Source organism: Rhyacophila brunnea, unplaced genomic scaffold (genome assembly GCF_057557595.1).
Source record: "Rhyacophila brunnea isolate RB1 unplaced genomic scaffold, BYU_Rbru_1.0 scaffold_9, whole genome shotgun sequence".
Lineage (NCBI taxonomy): Eukaryota > Metazoa > Arthropoda > Insecta > Trichoptera > Rhyacophilidae > Rhyacophila > Rhyacophila brunnea.
The window spans coordinates 9,639,674-9,665,272 of NW_028233361.1; the positions used below are offsets into that span (position 1 = coordinate 9,639,674).

Sequence of the window (25,599 nt, forward strand, 5' to 3'; positions counted from 1 at the left end):
CATGAAAAATTAAATCCCGTTGTCTTATTCATGAATTAGGCAAAATATCTGCCGAGTGCGTGAATTCGGCAGTATTTTTTCTGCCTAGTTCATGCATTGGGCAAATTAAATAGTAGCGCTATGGTGGTATTTTTTGCAACTAAATCAAATGTGTCGAGTGCTCATGCATTGGTCAAAATAGATGGTCGCGCTCCGGTGGTGTTTTTTGCAACTATTTAAACTAACCAAATGTGTCAAATGTCATTGATTATATAAAAATATACCAATCAATAACTACAATGACGTTCATATCCATTTACTATGCCCAAAAAAAACTAGAACTATAATATGATAACGGAAGAATTTTATTAAAAGGTATTTTTGCGATTTGATTCATGCTTGGGTATCAGGCAATGGTCGATTGTTTGTTTGTGATAGTATAATTTGATAGTTTGTTGACACTTTTGTTAACTAACCTCAAAATGGACATTCAGTTGAATTCATAATTACAAAACCTAACCTAACCTAATAATAATAATATTATATTATGTCCAATTATAACTAATAAAACCATCCGTATTAAATTTACTTTTTCTACTGTCATGTTGACAGTTTAAGAATTCCATACCCTGCCAAATTCACGCACTCGGCAGATAAATTGCTAAATTCATGAATAATGCAAGCCCGTTGTCTTATTCATGAATTAGGCAAAATATTGCCGATTTCGTGTAATACGCAATTTCACACATTCGGTGTAACAAATATATAATATATATAATGGATATTTCGTAATACCAGAACTCCAGAAGAGCTTTTTCACATTTTGAATTATTGCATCTATACACGATTAAATTTGATTTTCACAGAGCTTTTTATCTTCATTTACACAAGCGGTAAGGTAAATAGTAAAAAAATCAAATGAAGGATAGCCACCATCCAAGCAAAGTTAATTACGTTTGGTGGCAGTGGGCGAATCGTACGTGGATAAATAATATAGTGATCAAAGCCTTCCTGTAAATACTTAGGTAGGCAGGAAATTCAGAAGGAGCTTATTTTCGAATACGATAAGCTTTTAGTATTAACTTATTAATCATAAATCAGATCAGATCGAGAGTTCTGGGTTCGATTCCCGGTCATGACAAAAAACATTTATGTGTTTTTCTCAAAGCCTGGGTGTTTGTGATTGTTCAAAGTTACTAACAACCACCTTGTACGAAAAAGCAAGGACATGGTTATTAATAATTCAAAAAAAAAAAAAAAAAAACTAGAGACATCTAAAGGCGAAATTACAGAACATAATATAATTAACACAGGATTACATTGACAGGATGCCTTTAGAGGCGTTTTAAATAATCATATCAGGCACGCACACAGAAAAATAGTTTGAGAGGGGTCCATTTTGAAAAAAATATCCATACTTAATATTTTTTATTGATTTTTCAGACAGATGAGGGGACGGGGTTAACGGGTCTAGCAGGTGTCACTGACCAAATTTACCCCTTCTACATTCATCATACCCAGACACTCCACACTTTAAAGCTATACCTCAGTTGAGGTATGGTCTAAAAAGATCTTGGCTAGACGATGCGTGGGTCGTGGGTCGCGGATGCAAATGACGCATGCCGAACGAAATATAATTTGTCATGTAAATCCAACATTCGTCCATTTAATGTTCTGTTTATTGTTCTCTTAGTAACAATAATAATGTATTCATTGACATGTTTTATTTTTCAAGTAAATGGGTAACGTTTTTAGTCATCTTTACACGATTTAAGAATTAATACCTCCGTCGCCATCACGAAAAATATTGACGTATTCACACCTCGACGTTAACTCTCCGAATGATAGCGAGTCACAAATTTCGTCACACCTATAATTGAAAATTATTTGCCGTTTCGCTGATGTATCGTCTTAAGTCTAGAGATAAACATCTGACCTGCAGGTATAACTAAGGGTGTTCACAGGTTAACAGTCATAATCATTAGGATCGTTAGTTTCCATTTGTGTCATCCGCGGTGTCTTGTCTTTTAGACTTTAGCTCGTATTTTTGTTTGTCCGGTGGTTTTTTACCCAGTACCAATTTTGCAATCGATTTTTAACTAACTTCCCGACTAGCTAGACATTTGAAACTTTTAGAATATATCAGAACACGATGCCAATGCATTACTTTAAGCCATCTTTAAGTAGAATTGAATTCATTTTCAGTTAATTCTGTTTTGTATGAAAAGTTATTTCGGAAGAAATCCGTAATTCAATCCACTATTATTGGTTGCTAAGAGGGTGGTCCTAGCAACTAAATTATTAATATCTACGTACGTTACTATGGAAATCAAAATGACATTTCAGTATTCTATATTTGTTTGTTTATTGCAAAATAGCAAAAAAAAAATTGTTGACATTTGCCTTATTTGTCCTAAATTATTAATACATAGAATTTTTCAAGTTTATATGATTCAACAGAAAATTTAAAAACGTGGTATATAAAAAGTTCTTTTTATCTTGTAATTATTTTTTTAAACTCACATTCCATTCGTTCGGAATACTTTATTATCAGAAAACATTATTTCATATTTTGAACAAAATATAAAATCTTCTTCCAGATATTAAAAAAAATGTAATATTTGGCATTAAAGCAAACAGAAACATGCAAAGTTAATAAAAAAAATGTTATGATGATTGCGTATGATATCAAAAAAGCGTAATATTAAAATACAAAATGTGAAGATTACAAATTCACATGTATACATAATAAAGTGAAAGCAAATATGACAAATATTGATAATTAACGCGTATATATATCTTTGTCATGATTATTTATAATATGTTTTATTTACCGTATTAGAATTTATTTGTATGCCATCGTTGCAATACCGGTATTGCAAAACCGGTGTTCCAGTAATTATCAATACCGAAATACCGGTTTTGAAAATCCAAAATACCAGATTTTTTGGTATTAAGAAAGCACATTCGTTAACGTGTTTGAAAATGAATAAATTTATGTTATTTCTTCATTACTTTGTACTATTTTGTGTTAAAATGAGTGTAAGTTATGTGCTACTAAATGCAAATATATTAACTGAATCGAGGTGAAATAATAATAAAACAAAATCCATCAAATATATTTATAAAATTGTTGCGATGAATTAACATAATATTATTTCGAAATAGAAAAAATCCGTGACAAAATGTTCATCATATGGTACAAGCGTTGAATTTAATAACATTTTTCTGCAACCAGACAAATTTTAACTTGATAAACTATCTTTTTGGAGGACTTTACAATTATCAAGGTATTCAAATTTTTTGTAAAAATCATCAGTCCTACAATATTATGATCAATACATATTTTTAAATGTCAACATAATAAATGTAGGTAAGAAGGATTTTGCTACAAAATAATGTTTTAAAGAGATTTTAATAGCTATATGTACTAACAAATATCTCTGCCTTTTTATATATTTTAACGAATACCGGTATTCAATAATAAATTCAGAATAACCGATATTGATCTTTTCATTCGGTATTGCAATCCCTAATCGTTGCTGGAAGTCACGTCATGTTACTTAGATAATAATATACCTAATAAAAGAAGATCCCGACTTTAAACAAATTGGAAACCCATGAAGTGTTATGTGATACATATGAATAAATTATGCACAACAATAACATATTTACATACTACATTGTGCTACTCTGCAATTAGAGACGTCCCGTGGGTGTAGGCAGGGCATGCGTTGTTTAGGAGCAGAATATTACGAATATTACAAAGTGTTGGGAGTAGTAACGGTTTTCCGTGGATCAGATGATCCAGTTGCTTTGTCAGAAAGTACCAAAAAAAAACATAACAAGGGAACCTCTATGTACCTAAAATTGTCGTTGTTTGAGAGTATGTTTCGTGGAAATTTTCTTATTATTATTAAATGATGTCTATGTCTTTGCACTTGTCTGTTTAGGCCGGCTCGCACATTAAAACTCGTCTCGTCTACGACGTGTCAAATACGTCAATAAGACGTTATCGTTATTCACAAAACACACGTGCCCAAATGGAGGTTTATAATTTGAAAAAAAATATCTTGTGCTACTAGCAACAAATCCCATGCGTCTCAAACTGCGAGTCGAAGTCGCCAGAATGCGTACGCACTCCTAAAAATTGGTCATTCTTATACCGGCTCGCCGATCGCCGCATCCCAAAATATTCACGTTCTGAGAGGCTATGCTTGACTGTCGCTAGGTGTCTATGTTCGCGGTCTTCGTATTATGCAACATAGAAGCGATTTCCTAAAGGTTTGATTTATGGTTGTGCGGTAGATGAGGCGAGTGTAGATGTAAGAGCCGGTTAAGATACACGAAAATAAATAACAAAATAATTGGGTACCTAAAAAAATTTATACAATTTGAGACTAAAAATGAAAGGGGGCGGTATTCTAAGTCTGACTAAGGGTGGCACTTTATCTAGAGACGTCACTGTCTACAATATAATATATATATATATATATATATATATATAAGTATAGGTACATAATCCATCATTATAATATACCTACCTAAATTATCCAATATGTCCGTTCTCTTATATTGACTTTCAGAATTGGTGATGTATAATATACCTAAGTCGAAGGTATTCAACAGATTCTTTAATTGTTGATAAGAGCATCAAGTCGGTAGGCGACAATCAAATTTGATTTGGTTCAATGGACTGGAAAAAAATCGAGCCGAAGAATCCAATAAAGAAGGTTTTGTTAGCACAGCCTGTATCTCGGACAAATAAATAGAAAGTAGCGTAGGTACTCGGTAAAATAGTTTAATTAAATACCTTAATAACAAAACTGAATTTACAACATATTAGTTTAAATAATATTATTATGACGTAGCCTCTCGTACCGAATAAAATAATAATTTCAAGATAAAAAGAACTTGTTAAATACCACGTTTTTAAATTTTCTGTTGAATCATATAAACTTGACAATTCTATGTATTAATAAATACTTTTTTTTGTACTTGATAGAAATACTGAATAAATATTATAGAATACAGAAATGTCATTTTGACATTTTCATATTGATTTCCATAGTAACGCACGTATATTATATTAATCATTTAGTTGCTAGGACCCTCTTAGCAACCAAAAATAGTGAGTAGTAAATAAAAAACAGAATTAAATGAAAATGAATTCAATTCTGCTTAAAGATGGCCAAAAGTATTAAAAGAATGCATTGTCGTCGTGCTCTGATACATTCTTAAAGTTTTAAATGTCTAGCTAGTCGGGAAGTTAGTTAAAAATCTTGGACAAACAAGAATACGAGCTAATAAAAACGATGTAAGTAACGTATAATTAATCTATATATAATATATATATTATATAATATAATATAGAATAATGATGTAATAATGTATAATGAATAAGTAATGAAACTGTCGTCAATAATTATGTAGTTAGTCACCTGCGGTTTGCAGATGACATTGTTTGACAACAACGACCCAGAAGAGCTTCAGAACAGGATGCAGAAGCTTGCAAATGAAAGCCGCAAACCAGGTTTAAAGATAAAATGTCTCAAAATCAAAAGTAATGATAAACTGTTTTACTGAACCAAAAGCAATCCTCATTAATGGCGCTCAAATCGAGCGAGTTAATATCAATTGACTGTGGTATGTATGACAAGATTGCTCGCAGAACCAAACCGGCATGAAGTGCATTTGGGCGCCTGAATAGTATCTTCAAAAGTTGCTTCCCATTGTGCCTGAAGCGTCAAGTGTTCAACCAATGTGTACCACCAACGCTCACGTATGCGTGTAAAATATGGACTTTAAGCGTAAGAGAAATCCAAAAATTACGAGTAACACAAACGTATAGAAAGATGCATGTTGAGCATAACGCGTAAAGATCACAAAATAAACCAATGGATAAGGAAGCAGACAATAGTACACGGTATGATAGAGATCGCTAAGCAAATGAAACGGCAATGGGCTGGACATGTCGCTCAGCCAATGGACAACCGCTGGACACATTTCAAGTGTCACTAAACGCCCATAGGGACGCCCTAAAATACGCTGGACAAACAAACTCATAAAGTTCAGTGAATGTACGTAGCAGCAAATAGCTAGGGACCGACAAGAGTATAGGGAACTAGGGGAGGCCTTCATCCAGCATTGGATCGACTCTCGCTGATATATTTATGTATTTGAACAGCCAGATAGTACCTATCATTAAACTCGCTTAATCGGGACGCAACCAACATCAGCTTGATCCAACTAAAATCACCTTCCGTCCTTAATTGAATTTGTCAACATGTAATTAAGTAGTTTCATTACTAATAAATAATAATATAACATGCTATTAAAATCTTCGTTTCAACATTTCTCCATTTCCGTGACCGGCTTACAACCTTCATTCTACTTATTACCAGTGATGTCCCTAGACAAAATGCCGCCCCTGGGCAGCACCAAAATCTCGCCCCATTTTTTTATACAGTATTTTGTATCATCCGTGCACGGTGTCGTTTCTTATCACCATGGACGTCGAAGGGCAACGGAAGTAAACTAGACCGCGAACTCGACAAAAAAAAATACAGTTATTAATTAATACATTTTGTTTCCAACCAGTGAGCTGGATTTATTAATGGAAAGATATTTTCTTTATTACTAAGGTAGCTATTTATATATATACCAAATGATTCTCCTCGATTTGCCGCCTTTCGGGTAACTGCCGCCCCCAAGCGACGCTCTATCTGCGTATCCCCACGGACGTCACTGCTTATTACATAAAGATAATAACAAAATATTACATGATGACTCCATAGTTTGTCTAAATTATTTAACCATTAATACGTATTTTATATGCTGCCCAACTATTTGTAAATATCTACCTAAAATATCTCAATAAAATGGTTTCAATAGAATTATAATACGTAGGTATCAAAATTGATGATTACTTTTTATCCGTAGTTAAAAATATAATTTATAATATGCTGATGTTATAATTTTTATTGTGTATTTGAAATCAATTTAAGTGTACTTGTTTCTACGGCACTGGCCTGTTAAGACATTTTATCTATCTCGACATCTCGCCGAACTAAAAGCACTCTTTACAAGACACAAGTGTAAAGACAGTGCTGACCTACGCATCGGAAACCTGGACATTAACTCTGCAAAATGAACGAGCCCTGAACATTTTTGAAAGAAAAATTCTCCGCCGTATATATGGAGCGATCAGGGACGGCACCAATTGGAGGAGAAGATTAATGCTGAGCTCTACGGACTATACGAAGATTACAGCGCAGTTCAATCAATTAAGATTAGGAGACTGCGATGGCTAGGTCATGTGCACCGTATGAATGACAATAAACCGGCAAAGAGAGTGATTTCCGGCAATCCAATCGGGCGTAGAAGAGGCAGGCCAAAGATTCGCTGGTTGGATGGAGCTGCCAATGACTGCCGTGTTCTAGGGGTACCAAATTGGAAAGCGGCCACACTGGATAGGGACAGGTGGAGGGAGCTGTTGGAGGAGGCACCAGGTTGTCGCGCCCCTGATGATAATGTTTCTACGGCACTGGAATAAAAATGACAATAATACTATATGAAAATTAAGAGATGACAGTTTTCATATTAGACATTATCTGAAAATAGATAACAACAAGATAACCTCAGAAACATACCTACTTGTCAAAAAAATACGTAAAAAAATCAAACCTAAGAAGAATCAAAGATTCAAACCATCATACTGGACGAGTGCTTTATGCTACCTACTCAAGTCTTCTGCAAAAAAAATTAAGATTTTCCAACTATACTTGATAACTACTTGGATAACTAAACTTATACGGGGTAATTTGAATAACAATCGTGTAAATAATAACAAAACACATATAGTATAGCTGTTAGGCATCTATACAATAGTCCTTTGTTTATATTCCATAAAGTCAAATATAATATCCAATAACCTTTGTATAACAAGTACACTGTACACATAACTATTCATTCATTTTGCCTAGAAGTTCTTAAGAACGTGCCCGGGGCAGTCTAGATAAATACAGAAAATTAGTAACGGAAATTGTAATTACGAAATAAATATTATATATTATAAATAAGTAACAAACCCTTCAAAAATGTTAAGTTAGTTTGTAAATTTTGGCTTTTTCTTACTTGTATAAATTCAATAATATAATATGAGTATTTATCATCGAATTAGTGCAATTCTGATACTTGCGCTTATCTTATCAAATATATGTGATATTATCAAATATCTATATTATTGTTTTCTTTACCAGTTGACAATGTCCCTTTGAAGCTGACAAAACCGGTCTTGATTAATATTAATCTAAGTAAAATTAGTACTGCTTATTATATTTTATTTTAATCAATACAGTGTATTTCCACTAACAATAAATTGACAATCAACACCATAAAAGAAAATAATTAATTATGAACAGCTCTATTTTCTTACCTATTTTTTTCTATATAATATGGATCGATGACTGCGCTTATTAAAATAACTTTACTCATTATTACAATATTGAAGAAAATAATAATTATCAGTCGTCTTCCATTACAAAAGAATAATAATTGTGTATTCAACGGACTAATTTTCTTCACAATAAATAACATAACATAAGATTTTCAATGCCTCCTTAAAATTTTGAATAATTTGAGATTGCAGATAATCGAATGAGTTACACTAGTGCAGTGGTGGCCAACCTATGTTACGCGAGACGAATTTGCATGGCACACCAATGTATTATTTTGAAATTTAAAAAATAAACATATTAAAATAATAAGTGACAGATTGCATTGTATAAAAAATAGTGGGTAAATACTCTTCAATAATAGGCATTACGTACAAAAAAGTTTTATGCGCCACGTATAATAAATATTATCGCACTAGCCTCATCAGGCGGTGGAAGAAACCGCTCCGCGAACTTCAGATTTTTATCAATTTACAATGCCTGAGACCACCGTAGCGAGAGAATGCCACATCTGATCGGAGCAGTTGTCATGTCAATGTGTGCGTACTAACGTAAACTAAGTAACGTGCAAACTAAGTAATATAGTAACAAAAAGTTTCATTTCTACCCACAAAAATAGCTGTGCCAAATAAGAAACAAAAACTTGGTGGAGCTTGTAGTAGTATTTCTGGCAGACAGTTTCAAAATTGCTAGACCGAAATGTATGGAGTAATTAAAAAAAGTAATAAAGTTATATGTATGCTATGTTCTATGAGTAATATCTATAATATCATCATTTTTAATAGAATTCTTAAAAATATTTTTTTTCTCCATGAAAAACTGCTCGGCACGTCAGAGTCGAAAAATAATATTTGGATTTTTTGGCACGCGTTCGTAAAAATATTTGCCGACACTGCACTACAGAATGTTTTTTTATTCACTAGTGAATAGTGTAGCAACCATAAATTAAACAAATACATAGTTTTTAATATCCAGAAAATACAATGTAACTTTTAGTCTATACTCAATTATTCACCGCGGTTAATTTTCGGTCGACCCTTTCAACCACATTGTTATTTCTATTCCAAGTACTTATATAAAAATATGTTTATTAATTTTATTCACTTAAGGCCAGCTGAGGCATGTTCTAAAAAGATCGTGACTAGGCGATGCGTGGATTGTGCAAATGACGCGAGCCGAACGAAATATAATTTGTCATAAAAATTCAACATGCGTCTTTTTAATGTTATGTTTATTATTATATTCGTAATAATAATAGTATATTCATTGAAATGTTTTCTTTTTCAAGTACATGCGGAACGTTTTTTAGTCATCTTTACACGATTTAAGAATATATTCCTCCGACGCCATCACAAAACAAACTGACACGTGCTCACACCACCACTGTCAGTCTCCGATTGGCGACGACTGCGAAATTTCGTTCCACCTAATGTTGAAAATTATTTGCCGTTTCACTTATGTATACTCTTAACTTTTATAAAATTTCGGTTGCATCATCAAAGTGATAGGTAATTTCCATTCAGTTATTCTTAAAATGAATTCTTTCTCTTCAATTATGTTTTCTCTCTCCGTGATCGTAAATGCGGCCCTGTGGGTCTATTCTATGCTTATCGACCGCTAAAGTGATAAATTTTATCAAACTTAGGGTAGGTTTGTATCAAAATATTAGCACCTATCTTGCTGCTGTTAAAATATCGCACTTATTGCAACAATAAAAACCAGCATCGTGTAATTGTTACAATAAGTGCTAATATTTTGATACAAACCTACCCTAAGTTTGATACTATTTATCAATTTAGTGTTCGATAAGTATAGAATAGACCCACTGATATAAAGTTTATTAGAATCTCAGGTTTCGATAATTCTTAAATAACAATAATATATTAAATCACAGTATCTATCTATTTTAACTAAATAAATCAACTAAAGTCAAACCCTCTTAAATTATACATTCAAACATTACCTACAATTGATAATATATTCACTTGACATGGAGAGTAAGAAATGAAAATAATATCATTATTATATTATGTAGATAAATCATCCAACCGTATATTTAATTAAAATAATAATCACAATTTTCAATAGAAATGATATTAGTTGTTTTCTAAGGGGTCGTAAATTTTTTTGGATAATATGATGCAAAATTAAAAATCTACAAAAAATAAAATAAAAACTACATATTAGTGTAACCACAAAGAGTGAACGTAGACCCTATTTAAAAAAAAAAAAACACTTAAAATATCATCCACCTAAACTTATCTCACGTGAAGTGAAATATACCAATATGTGATGATTTTATTAAACACAGCTATAATTCAACAAACATACAACGAATTGTTTATAGCATTGTGTTAAAAATACATTAGCAATACATGAACAATGACTAGTAATATTTGCTAGATCTTGTACATAATACTTCAAATTATGCATCATTTACAGTACCTACGTAACTTTAAAAGAAAACAGCGATAAATCAAGAAAATTCATTCGAAGCATTTGAATCACGTTTCAGAATTTTCAGAGAAAATAGTCTAAAAACTCGGGTAGCACCCAGTTTGACCTTAACTTGTTCTTGAGCTAAGAATCAAAAATATAATGACAGCTATTATTGGATATTATTACAATTGGATTGACAAGCGTCGGAAATGAAAGTTGTCATGAAATACAATGCCTACAGAAAATATAATACAGAAAAAAATTACCTAACGTTTCATCAGCACTTGTTAAAATTACTTTTATATAGCGGCTGCACGTACTTATGGGTCTTGACAATATGTAAGACAAAATGTGTAGGCAGTTGCCTTCCCCCTGGTAAAATTAATTAATGCTCTATTTATGATTATTTATTTATTTATTTAAAAAAAGAAAACATTGTGGACAAACAAATTAAAATTCAGGACAGTCACAACATGTGATTTACATTATAACCAATATTACCTTCACAAGGGAGAAGAAAAAAATAAAAACATAAACAATTGTACACAGTAAAATAATGTTCAAAAACAAAATTTACAGCACATCATTGAAAATGTCTGTCTTTAGGGAGCGCATTGACTAATCTTGCAGCCTTCGCTAATGGTGCCTGATAGGTTTGACTCGAGAAAACAGTTCTGATCCAGAACAGGTCATGACTGCGACCAAGTAGGTAATTAACAGGCGCAAATTAATTATTTCACCTAGAACCAAACATTTTTTTATACCACACCAAAAATATTTATGAAGTTCTATTTGGTTGTACAACATAAAAAATCCGCATCCTAAATTTTTTTTTGCAATTTTATATGTGGTTGAGCTTTTCAAGTGGACTGTAATTATTTTTAGGGAAGATGAAGAGGTCGGATCTAGTGGTGGGGGCGATGGAACAGAATGCCAGACACTGACCTTTGTGATGATTTTTGATGGCTCCGTGGTCTGGTTTCAACTGTCACTCGCGCGGTGTTTTGGGTCACCCGGTTTGTACACTCACGCACTTTGTGACACAGTTTTATGGATTATATGTGAGGGTGTATGAATGATAGTGATATATTCCGAATGAGTCTGTATATATTGATTCAATCACTTAAGTGACGGAAAGCTATTAGAAGCCCGCTATCGAGATGCAACTGTCTCTCATGACTCGTAATTGCTTATTGATTGTCTAGTGGCAATAACACTGGGGATTAGGAGGTGGTTGAGGAGATAATGAGTGGAATGGGAATATAAATGGCCCAACCAATATGTGTTTCGTCACCGTATTAAAAACGCATTTGTAGGCCAGTATATTAAATTTATGCTTTTGTAAAAAAAATCTACTCTTAAAAACTTTAGTTTTCTATCTAAAATATTTCATTCATAATTTTTAAAAAATATATATTTTCAATATAAGGTCTACGCATACTACGTTATTTACGGGTAAACAAAATTGTATAAGATTTTAATTTTTGCCCGATCCGTTTTACTGATTCGCTGCCCAAAATCAGAAATTTGTTTACAACGAAAAATACTTCTTGCTTAAATGAAAATTCTTCAGCATCAATAATTTAATTCAGATAAATTCCGATGTCCTAAATACACAAGAGAGAAATTGATTTTTGACTAAAAATAAATATAATATAAACTTTTTCGGGTCACAGATATTTAGCTTAATAAACTCTGGTTAAACTTATATATACCTATCTAAATATTTTATAAGCTTGCTTCAGTGACTAGGTATAATAATATATAATTCATTATGTTATATTTTTGTTCATAAACTCTTTTGTTTCATACTAAATTACTTATAACAATTCGTTCCACAACTTAAGTAGTAACCAGAATTAATGAAAAGAACCAAACAATTTGTTTTAACTTTCAAGTACTACTAACTTTTACTAATAGTTACAAAAAAGCTTATAAGTACTGTAATATTCTGTAACTTAAAGGAAATACAATATTTTTCCTTAAATTTTTCCATTATACTGTCCAGTGTTCTTGGAAAATGAATAGCCGTAATGAGTCGTTCATTTATAATCGTCGCGACTTTAGGTAGGGGAGAGAGTTTGATTATAATTTGATAATTTGTGGCAAAAGGGATAGGGAGAGTTTTGAAAAATATGACGTCATAAAATCGTCGAAATATAAACTTATTTTTATCTGAGAATAAAATTGCTTCATAACATAATACTGAAATGGATCATTTTCAACTACTTTTTTTAGGGGGGCGGAATTTATTACTAAAGTGAATAAAAGATTTTAAAACGAAATGGGGGGCGGGCAAAAATACAAAAAATTTACCCCCAACGCACCAATAAAACGCATCAATATGAAAATAAAGAAAAAAAATGAGAAGTCGTTTATTGTATATAGCTTTACAACTACAGCTTACCAAAAATATATCACAGATCAGCAAATAAATAGTTAAATAAATATAATTACAAGATAAAAAGAACTTTTTATATACCACGTTTTTAAATTTTCTTTGGAATCATAAATAAGGCAATTGTCAACAAATCATTTCTTTGCTATTTTGCAACAAACAAACAAATATAGAATACTAAAATGTCATTTTTACTTCCATAGTAATGCACGTATATATTTATAATTTAGTTGCTAGGACCACCATCTTAACAACCAATAATAGTGGATTGGATTACGGATTTCTTCCGAAATAACTTTTCATACAAAACAGAATGAACTGAAAATGAATTCAATTCTACTTAAAGATGGCTAAAAGTATTAAAAGAATGCATTGGCATCGTGTTCTGATATATTCTAAAAGTTTCAAATGTCTAGCTAGTCGGGAAGTTAGTTAAAAATCGATTGCAAAATTTGTACTGCATATAAACAACCACCGGACAAACAAGAATACGAGCTAAGAAAAACATGGTAAAACAGCTTTTAGCGATGTAATTATAATCGGCAGAATCCGGTTGTGATCAGTGTTGCCAACTGTTATCTACAAAAATATGTCAGATAGGGCAAGAAAATAAGCTAAATGGCAGAAAAAATGGTAGATTTTCTCAAAATTTAAAAAATGTCTCATAAATTATTAACATTGCTTTTACAAGAACTAAGATCGAAGAAGAAATTCGTGTTTTACAAATAATAAAATTAATTCTAACAGACCGGTAACTTATATTCGTAAGTATTGTAACATGACTCCTGTAACATTATTGTACCTCGCTCCTACATCCATCGTCGATTTCTTCATCATCCTCAACACCATGACCTACGACAAGTCGACGACTCCCACAGTGGTAACCCACATCGAACCCCACACATATAATAAGTTTAGTCATATTTTTGTATGTAATATTTATAAGGTATATAAGGGTACAAAAGATCACCCTATTCATTTTAAATAAAATCTTGTAAAATATTCTAGCTTTATTATGACAAGTTTTAAGCTGTTTGCGGTGCCGAAAACACTAGGTTTAGCGATATAAGCCAGATACAAATTTTGTTAGATGTTGATATATTTGGCAAGAAAAACGTTAAGTTAGTAATGCTGGTTGTGATCATTATTAAAGTGTTTGAAAGTTGCCTCCATATATTGTCATTTATTTATCGGAATCAGATGGATGCACGATCGGGTAGGCAGAACCTAAAAACTTTTTCTCCGCAGTACCATAGTAAAAAATAATTGCATAGATTATAAATAATATTTGGAATTATTATGACCTTTAGTCATTTAATTACTTTCTAATAGACGACAGAAAATTATTCGTCGTGACTTCATTTCGAGTGAGTGGTGTATTTGAAAGAAAATATAAGTGACCACGCAGTCACTGTATTGTTTTAAATTTATAGGTATACAGCTTTTACATTCTTGCGTAAACAATACTTACATAATATTATATGGTTTTATAGGGTATGCAATACAAATAAATATTGTTTTACCTGCCAACACTAAACGGTGTTACTTTATATTTTAAAACATCGAGTATTTTCGAACGTGATAATAATGTCGACTGTTTGAGACAGTTTGAGACAGTTTGAGAATATACCTATCGTCAATCGAGGACCACAAGTAGGGACGTCATATCGAATCCTGGTACCGGTATTGTATCTAAAGAATGACGTCTTTAACCACGAGTGTTATGAGTCACCCGATCAGACGCCTCTCTCTGTATTTCTGTGAATTATGTGCAAATGGCAGACAATTTGAAATTTTTAGAAAAAGATTGAAAATTGTGTCAGGGAATACAATGCTTAGCACTTACCTCAGCAGCTATGTACGCTGGAATGACACTGAGAAGTAACTGCTCCTGCTGTTCCCTTTCGCACTCGAGCTTGACACGAGACTCGATGCAGGTTCGGGTACCGGCAAAAGTTCTTCTGTGAGCAGCTTCCGTCAATGCTCTATAGTAGAGGCCGATTCCAGAAGCGCAGCATAATAGTATCATTTCTGCACACAACTAAAAAATAAAAGACAATATTCTATATTAGGAGATTGTCATATAATATAGCTAACTCTCTTAGTAAAAATATGCTAAAACTAGTTGGCTGTTTGAGCCAATTATACTAGCGCGAATTCCATACAAATTCCATACCCACGTCCATAACTAATTATTGCTGCCATCCAGGCACATTCATGAATAAATAATAATTCAGTTACCTCCAGACCATAAACACTTCAAGACGTATATCACAGAAATAATCCCATTACATTTTATCGGTTCGCCCAATAAACAATCAAACTTATTACTCAACCATATATTTAATAAACTACAGAGTGACGCAAAAAGTAACCGGGTGAATGGTAATGTTAATGAGTGAGAACCAGCCCATAATTATTGCCGCCATCCAGGCACTGCAGTACCAGACACATTAATAAATAAATGACAATTTAATTACCTCCGGACCTCTTCTACCTTACCTCCTCTGCATCACAGAAATAATTCCATTAAAAAATATCAGTCCGTCCAATAAATAATCAAACTCATTACCCAAACACCTATTCAACAAACTACAGAACGACTCAACAAGTAAAGTGTAACTGGGAGAGTGTGTTAATGCTAGTAAGTGAGAACCAGACCACGGAGCCAGACTCATCATTTTTATGCGCCGGCCACACGGCAGCAACTTGCCTGTGCGGTTTTGCCTGTGCAAAAAAAAATGGAACACTTTCGCGTGGTCACACGGCACAAGTAAAACTGCGCAAATTTCATTACGTCAGAAGTCGCCGTCGTGAAAACATTGTTTTTCGGAATCGCAGCAATGTCGTCAAGTGACGATTTGTGTTTGTCACAAGCGTTTTTCTATTGTTCATTGGTTAAAAAAAGAGAAATAAATCCTACAGATCCAAGTGGACCAAATAATGGCTATTGAGTAGAAACATAGACTCGCATATAAATTCACCAACGATTTACGAGACAATCCAGCTAACTGGCGGAATTATTCAAGAATGGTGATACCCAAATTACGAAGTAACATAAATTTGCTAAGAAACTTGTCTCCGTAGTTAAAAGCTTATGTAGACCATGTTTATAAATAAATCAATATTTTTTGTTTAAATATAACGCACCCCTAGTAAGATACTGTAGTAATCCAAAAATTGGCATTTTGCAGGAGAGCCATTTGAAGTTTCAAATATTCTTAGTAAATACAGGAAAAGTCTGAATGTAAAAATTATTACTCATTTTTATGGAAAAACATGATCTATTTTCAACTGTATTCATGATTTTTCTCTAAAACATATACAAATGAAGATATTTGAATATTTCTGAGTTACGACTGTATTTTATTAGGAAATTTGAAAATTTCATGCTAAAATTTGAATCAACTCAATACTTCCTATGTAAAATTCCCTACCATCACTCTAATAATTTTAACTAATTTATAGGGCACTGTAAAGGAAGGATTTCAAAATATTAAGTTATGGTACAATCTTTAAAGATTTATTGAAAAAAACAACAAAAATACAATTATTAGTTCAAAACAACAAAAATCATTTAATTATTTAATTTAATGGGCAAATAAAATTTTTAGGTACAATTTTTAATTTTTAATCATCACTTGGAAGAGAACCAAAAAAATCATAATAAAATTCATGATGCTTAGCAGTGCAGAGAGAAAGCAAATCCTTTTTTTTAATAGTCGTTATTTTTGACCCCTCTGATTATGCTTTGGATAAATTGAGACCACCTATTGGTAACGGTTCTCCTATTTTCAGTTGACGAACTTGTCTTTAAAATGGTAATTTTTTGGCTGGGCACAAATATCGGTCCACATTTTAGAGACCTAGTCTTCTGCTGCTCAATTGTAAAATGGACACTATCGCCTTCATTTTGGGCATGCTTGGTGACTAAAAACTTATGGGTGATCGTTTTAATTTTTGGTGAATTCTTGATGACTTATAAATACATTGCAGCAATGTATTTATTTTTATCCTGCCCGGCACAATTGTCGCTGTAAAAAATAAAATGCTCGATGTGGTGATATTTTATATAATATGCAATGTAATCGAGTACACAGCTACCAATTTCATTGGATCCTCGTGCAGTTTGACTCGTCCCACAGTTTGCAATATTGTCAGTGATATTATTGACTGTAAGATTGTACATTGCCAACTTTCGTTTATAATAGAAAGTTGACACATTTCCGCAAGGAAGCGATAAAACAGCCTGCAAATCATCTACAGCTATATTAATGACCCTATTTTGGCCATTAGTTTAAGACCCTGCTACGTCTTTGGTCTTTTCATCCCTTGCCTCTTTTTTTCCATGTTGATGTGTCTAAACTTTTCTTGAAGTTTTTATTTTTCTTCTGGTGAAGAATTATTGTATAGGTCGCATTCAACGCACTTTCTAGTCTTTTTTAGGCTTAAATAAGCCGATATTAAACTCGTTATTAATAATATGGATGCGTACAAGTGTTCTTTTCCACATGGCATATTGTTGTCAAATGGCATATTGTTTCCAAATGGCAGCTTGTTTTTTGTATAACCGATACATTTCAACAATTATTAAAGTTAATTTACCATCTAAATATAATCTAGACGTCTATGCACGCAAATAATTTAACTCGATCACTTGGAAAGATTTAATGTGAGCTCTCATATCATTTTTTAAAACATCATCATTTTTTTGTGATTGCTATGGTGACCTCTTTGTTCTGGAATTGGCGTTCCGGAAAGGAGATCTCTTGTTTTCCACGCAATGGAGCAGTACCTTTCACTCACCCTAAATGTGTTGATAAAGTATTTTTTGCATACTTGTATTTTACTTCCATTTAATTGAAGTTGATAACAAAAATTGTTGCCTTTGCTGCTTCCAGTTTTTTTGTTTGAATACTTTGGAACAATAATATCCATGCAACTAGTGAGAAAATTACGCTCTATCTTAAGATCTCCCTGTAGTAACAGAGTTACGACAGTATTTTTTTGAAAATTATTGTTTTAGTTTTTTAGAAAGCTTCTTGTAACATACTGCCGTAACTTAGTTACAACACTACGTTATTATCGATTTAACAGTTTTCGGAAAGTAATGTACTGTATTAAGTGCTTTCTCTCTGACACTATTTGAGTTTGACATACGACAGTATTTTATTAAAATAGCAAAAAAAAAAAAACGAATCCAACCACATTCATAACTCGAAAACGCCCATTTCAGACTTACGACAGTATCTTACTGGGGGTGCTAAATATATACTAGTGGCAAGGGGTGGAGGTAGGCAGTTAAGATCTGCCATAAATGGTGCACACTAAGCTCTGTCAGTCATACGTATTTGTTTTAAGACATATATAACATATAAGACTACAATTTATTTACAGATGGTGTTGGTTAGTTTTTAAAATTCAATTAAACCCTGCGAAAACTAAGCCATAATAGATAATAATCAAAAAATACTAGTCTATAAAATATCTAAAATTATGCAATTAAATCATATATAAATATGAATATTTTATAGATAGAATAATATTTTTTATCTATTATAGTTTTGTTAGGCAGAGCTAAATGAATTTATAAAAATGAACCAGCAATATTATGAGCAATATGTATTCTTAATCTAACGAAAACAAATACGTATGAATGAAAAAATGTGCACAATTTTGTCGTATCGCCCAACATATAGTATATTATAATAATATATTTTATAAAATAAATATTAAACAGATGTTGCACGACCGTAACCTTCGACGAACTGAGAACAAGCGCGGCTTGTACCCCGTACACCATCCACACGCACAGGTTTGACTGCGACTCGGTTTAAATTTCAAGCAAGCTAAATTTTACGCAGGCCGTACTTTTGGGTTTGCGCAGTGTACAGTTTTGTCGTCCAAAGATATTCCATCAATCTTATTATAAGAAATGTGTGTAGGTTTGGTCTTATGTCAGTTTTAATGTATTATGTACCAATGGACGTCTTTGCTATCATGACGATTATCGATATATTATATTGTATTGACATCGTACGGGTAATAAATTCAATCATTAAACGCGATTAACCCAAAACAATAGATCACACTGAAAGTAAGTTAGAACTCGAATAACAAGTAACAACATATTATTATTATATTTTACTTGATACATCCCCAAAGCAGGTATCTTTTGCGATTTTAGGTGCGTGTTGGGCATAACGCGTAAAGATTACAAAAGAAACCAATGGAAGACAAGAGTAGGTACGCGATGTGATTGAGGTCGCTAAGCAGATGAAAATACTATGGGCCGGATCAGCGAGCTCATTAAGTTCGGTGAATGAACGTGACAGCAAAGTACTAGGGACCAAGAAGAGTGGATAGAGCTCGAGGAGGCCAGTGGATCGTTCCCAGCCGATGATGATGATAATGGAATATTTCGTTAACAACATGTTCAACTGAATAAAATTAGAATGAGATTTCCTTGTCAAATAGATACCGTTTAAAATATTTTTCTTTCCATCTAAAAATAATACACGGACATGTGTGTGTTTGTGAAAGGACTTCCTTGTAATTTTGATATTCAAGGTAAGGACTGTGAAGCAATGTTTTGGATAAAATCATTTTACAATACATCAAAGCACTGGAATAACAAAACGTTCGTGGCATTTTCTTTTTACGGTGTTTTCATATAATATAAGGCGGAATGCCAGCACTTGTCAATTTTTTTCGCGTAACAACACCATGTTTAATTTGGTAACCGGACAAAACGGAACACGACAAAATAGAACAGAACAGCCAGGGGAAAAGTGAAACATTATTTTTTGTCGAATCTATTTAGGTTAGGTACTAGGTTACTAGGTAGCTTATTTAGGTACAACGAAATAATTACCTAACGACCTAGCCTAACTTAACCTAAATAGATTCCACAAAAATTAATGTTTCATTTTTCCTCTGGCTGTTCTGTTTTGTCATGTTCTGTTTTGTCATTTTCTGTTTTGTCATGTTCTATTTTGCCGCTGTTCTGTTTTGTCATGGAACCTTTAATTTATTTTTTTTCACAGTAGATATACTGAAAAATAATACCTATAATGCCTACCAATAATTTTATTCAGTCATTTAAATTTATATATTCACACGAAAAAACAACCACACATGATTCTTTAAAATAAGGTGTTTCATTATTATTATTACATTACTTATATAAAAATTATAAAAATAAGCATGTTTCATAGCAATTATTAGTGTATTCGTATCAATAATTAATACCATCTGTGGGTATATTCTATAGGTATACAAGACGGCTATCGACGGCGAAATTGATAAATATTATCGGTTAATATAGACGGTTAACTTATTATAACAATTATTAACGGCCTCAATTTATAAACATGATAAACTACTATTAATTGAGTTAGCATTTACTTGGTAGAATTCCATTTTACAAGAAATGAAAATATAATTAATATTAAATTCTACAGGTTTTTAAAAGGTTTGTCGATAGCTATTTCGATTGTAACACCATTATCAAGACTATTCAGATAGGCCGTTTGCCTTTGCTTAAATACTATATTATTACTGATGCTAATTCGCATAGCATCAGTAATAATAAAACACCCGAATGTTTGCATATATGTAATAAAGGTCTAAAATTAAATTTACTCGAACAGTTGGAAATTAATCGCGAATTATCCAAAAGTAATCACATAATTAATGAAAATTTGGTAATGCATTTGTCGCCACTATTAAATATAATTTAAACACACGATTAAGACAATTATACTAATATTATTTTAATTGATTAATAATGTCAATAAATAACCAAAGTACTCGAACACTGTAATTTTGATAAATTTTGTAAATTTTGATATCCATTAAAAAACCCACTTAGGGTTTTCAAAGTATTAATAATATTACAATTAATAATAAGTGTACAACTTCATAATATTGTTGGAATGAATAATAAAATGTATTATGTCTCCATCTATACACGTATAGTATTTAAGCAAAGGCAAGCGATCTATCTGAATAGTCTTGATAATGGTATTATAACCGAAATAGCTATCGACAAACCTTTTAAAAACCTGTAGAATTTAATATTAATTATATTTTCATTGCATGATAAACTACCGTCTATAGCCCCCTTGTGTATAGTATATAATAGCTTTTCTGGACTGCGACACAGCTAGCGATTAAAATAAACGCAAGAAATATTTTGAAAGTCTATAAATTATAATATCTGTCATTGGATTTAACTTAACTAAATGCCCGCTGATGCCGAGTACTAGAATATTCGTTTCATATTTGGATAGAATATGGAAAATCCATCTGTTGTCTACCGTTCAGTAGACGTTTGAATTTTACCGTACACAACAATAAAATTAATATCAAACTTCCCAATTGCTCGCGGCACACCGATTGCGAATCTCTGTTATATGCCATATGGAAATTCACGTAATTTGACGTAACATCGTCAAGGGTCGTATACAGAGTATCTTAGGGCTTGCAAAAAGAACCAGGAAACATACATAGGTACTGCCTACTTGTCATTGCAATTTCTCTTCATCGAATTATTATTTTTAGACCAGATTATTTTTTTCATTAAATTGTTTGTTAGTATAGTATAATATGGCATGAATAAAATTATAGATTTGCACAATATCAGTATTTTTTAAACTGGAGTGCAAGAAAACTTTGAAGACGTAGGTAGACGATTGAACTTCATTTCATAAAAATATTAAAAACCCAAGGCATTACTAACCATATGATAATTGGTTGGGCCAATTATGGTGGTACTCATTCCTTTCTTCCCACCTACCTCGAATCTCAAATTATTGTCGTAAGACCAGGCGACCACAGAAAACATTACAGCCTAATTAATGTTGTAATCCTCAATTTTTCATAAATCCCTATCCCACATTACATTATAGTATTATATATTTAGTATTTATATCGTCATCATTGTTTAAAAAAAGAATAACCTAAAAAATAAAAAAAACTTTCTAAATATTTATATAAATAATGTCGATATTTCAGTATCGTTATTTGCAAACAACGAAATTGTATTCGATTCCATGCCAAACAAACAGTTACATATTGATTACAAAAATTTAAAATATAATAATGAAAAGTTATTGCAACCAGCAAAGTTTCCATGTATACATTATAATATAGTTAAGCCTAACAAGATAGAGAGTAAGAATAACATAAATATAAAGAAATTACATTAGAAAATTACATGAGAAAAATGAGGAAGAATAATGAATAGTTAAATTATATACAAAAAAAGTAACAAAAAAAAAATATATATATATATCTATTTATACAAAATTTTGGAGATAGCGCGTTAAAATGAAACAGGTGGATTATTAAAAGGATCAACGGTGGAGAAATACATATTATAATTTAAACAAGAACGCCGAATAAAGGAGTTTTGTGCCTAATTAGAACCGCTACGACTGATATGGTACAAAGTTTGGTTTCGCGTAAATCTTGATGGACAATAGAAACCCACCCTTTCGAGTAGGTTTGGCGAGTCAACAAAACCATTGATAATAATTTTAAAAAGAAAATATTTATCAGATATACAATGTCGACTTTCCAAAGATAGTACCATAAAAGTTGCAGTAGTCGAAATAGAATTAGATAAATCATAACAGTAAGCTTTAAAATTTACGTGCTTACGAAATCTCTTTTGTACCGCTTCGAGACGATCCATAGTATAGACGAGTATCCATAATTAGGGATTCCAATCCCAGGATCCCGAATCCCGTTATCCCGGGATCCTGAGCTATTTTCGATACCTATGAATCCCGGGATTGATAAACATAGTCCCGGGATTGATTTTTTAACAATTTTTATGGAAAATAAAATAAAAGCGAAAATATAACAGAAAAAATACTTTTAATAAAAAATAACTACATTAGAAATAAACTGAGTTTGAATGAAGTTTGATTTAAACCCATGTGTAGGGTGCCGATTCATTTTATTTTTTCACATAAATTATTAAAAATGGAAAGATTGAAAAAAAACAATGCTTCGCACTTTTAACAAAGTTTTTCCACCATGATATCATACGTTTTACGGCAATTTCATATTTGGCTGACTAATAAGATTTATGAAGCGGAAAGGCCATAAGCACGCCATGATTATTTGCTTTAGGTACTATTTTAAATCTCGCTAATCCATTCATTAAGTCTTTACTATCAGAAACAGCAATCTTCTATTAAATTCACATTATTATTTATATTACAATATTATTTACTCCATTAAACTTGTGTATTTCCAAGATTGAACGTATACAATATTAACAATAAATGTCTTAAATAGTATAAATTATACTAGATTTATTTTGACCGATTTTATCAATGTTATTTGTAAATATAAAAAAATTATATTAACAATGGAAAAAATGCGAATCCCGGGATCAGAATTTTGGCTCGGGATTGGATTCCCTATCCATAATTATATCAGATTTTGTCTAAAATGATTTAAAACGTAGGATAGACTTTGTACATACCTAAATTATCATAATATATTTAAAACCCAAGAAGGTATTCACCTTTCGAGTCTATTCATAATAGAAACTCGATATTTTTATTAAAATCATAAAGCCGTAAGTAGGTACTTACATTAACATTATATTATTATGGTCATGAAAAATCTTATATTTCGTTGTTCCAAAAATGTTTATTTTTGTGTATATAAGATACACTAGATCTCAGGTACAAAATTATATTATGTATCCTCTCTTATGGTATATAAGTAGGCGGATATGAATAATGTGAAATATTATCTAAGTACCTCTTTCTGTAGCAAATTTCATTATTAATGTTGTTTTCATAATTTATAATATTCAAAGTCTGTTTAATCGAATCAACATTTCCAATTAATTTCTTTGTTCTAAACATTTCATACTAAAATTATTTATAAGCCAAAAATATTATAACATATAAATACGCCAATTTTCTGAAAATATAATCAACACCTAATTAATATAATATATTGGGAGTCATATTTTCGAGAATGTTCAGGAGAGCAAAAATAATATTTCAATTTACTCTAGTAAACAAAATAATTGAGTGATACACAAAAAAATGTAGTATTATTTAACCTGTTGGGGTGTTATTTGTTAATTTGAGGGAAAAAATTAATCATATTCGGTTTAATCGAGATATTTGACAATATGATGCAAATGGCCTCTTTTGCCATGAAAATGTTATTGCAATTTTGTTGATTTTGTCTTGTTCAAATTGGTAGTAAAAACATTAAATTTTTTCATTATTGTGAGATTGTGTATTTAAATCGATATTTTTTAGGTTGTAGAATATATCCATACCAGTGGTTCTCATATGCGGTCACAGTAGCTGCACAAGCCCACCAGAGGACAGGCTATTTTCAATTCCAAGCTATACTAAGTATTGTTCATAAGGTGCATATTAATTTATGTTGATGGTCCGCATGTGATGTATAACATGGAATCTGTAAAAATCTTCAGAAGTTTCTATGGCAGAAGTGCCAACTGGCATCTAGTACGTTATTTTTTACATTTTCAGATGGCTCTTTTCGCATTTTTAGTGTTTGTGGTGCACTTGCAGATGTGTCCTTTTGCCACATTGAAGATTAATGCATTTTAAAGCTCATAAAGGTTATTCTTCAACATTTTTATCTAAGCATGATTATTTATTTTGAGTCCAACCCACAGTGATTTCTCTCAATAGAATGATTAAATTTTACTTTGGCAATTCTCTTTTAAGATTCTTTACTTCATTTCTGAGGATATCGAATGAATATAACAATACCGGTATTCGTTAATACGTATTATAGAGAAAAAAAGACGTTAGTACCCATGAATAAAATATAAGTATTTAAAACACTATTGTATAGCAACATAAAGTACCCACCTACATTTATTATGTTGACATTTGTAAATATGTATAGATCATAATATTTTAGAACTGCTAATTTTTACATAAGTCCGAGTACAGAAAAATCTCTGTGAAATTCAACATTTGTTGGATGTACTAGGTATCAACGTTATAGAATAATTGGAAGTATTTGTCACGAATGTTTTCTTTTTCGAAATATGTTAACAATTCATCGCGACAATTCTATATATATAAGTATTTTTGAGGGATTTTGTTATTATATTATTTAACTTTTCTTGGTTTCAGTCAATATATTTGCATTTTGATAGCATAAAACGTATACATTAAATTGAATATACAGTATAATATGTACCTAAAAACATACTTAGTGTATTCTTTATAAAATACCGATATTTTGGATTTTTAAATCGGTCTTTCGGTATCGATAAAATAATTGAATACCGGTTTTGAAATCCCA

The 25,599-nt window shown here is 31.7% G+C and overlaps 1 protein-coding gene across 1 annotated transcript in view; it reads right to left on the reverse strand.

Moving 5' to 3' along the window:
- LOC147063233 (adenylate cyclase type 2-like) overlaps positions 1 to 25,599 on the reverse strand; it is a 485,865-nt gene that overhangs the window by 229,533 nt on the left and 230,733 nt on the right. Inside the window, 1 exon segment of the mRNA XM_085959766.1 lies at positions 15,119 to 15,313. Coding sequence (XP_085815892.1) covers positions 15,119 to 15,313 — 195 coding nt within the window.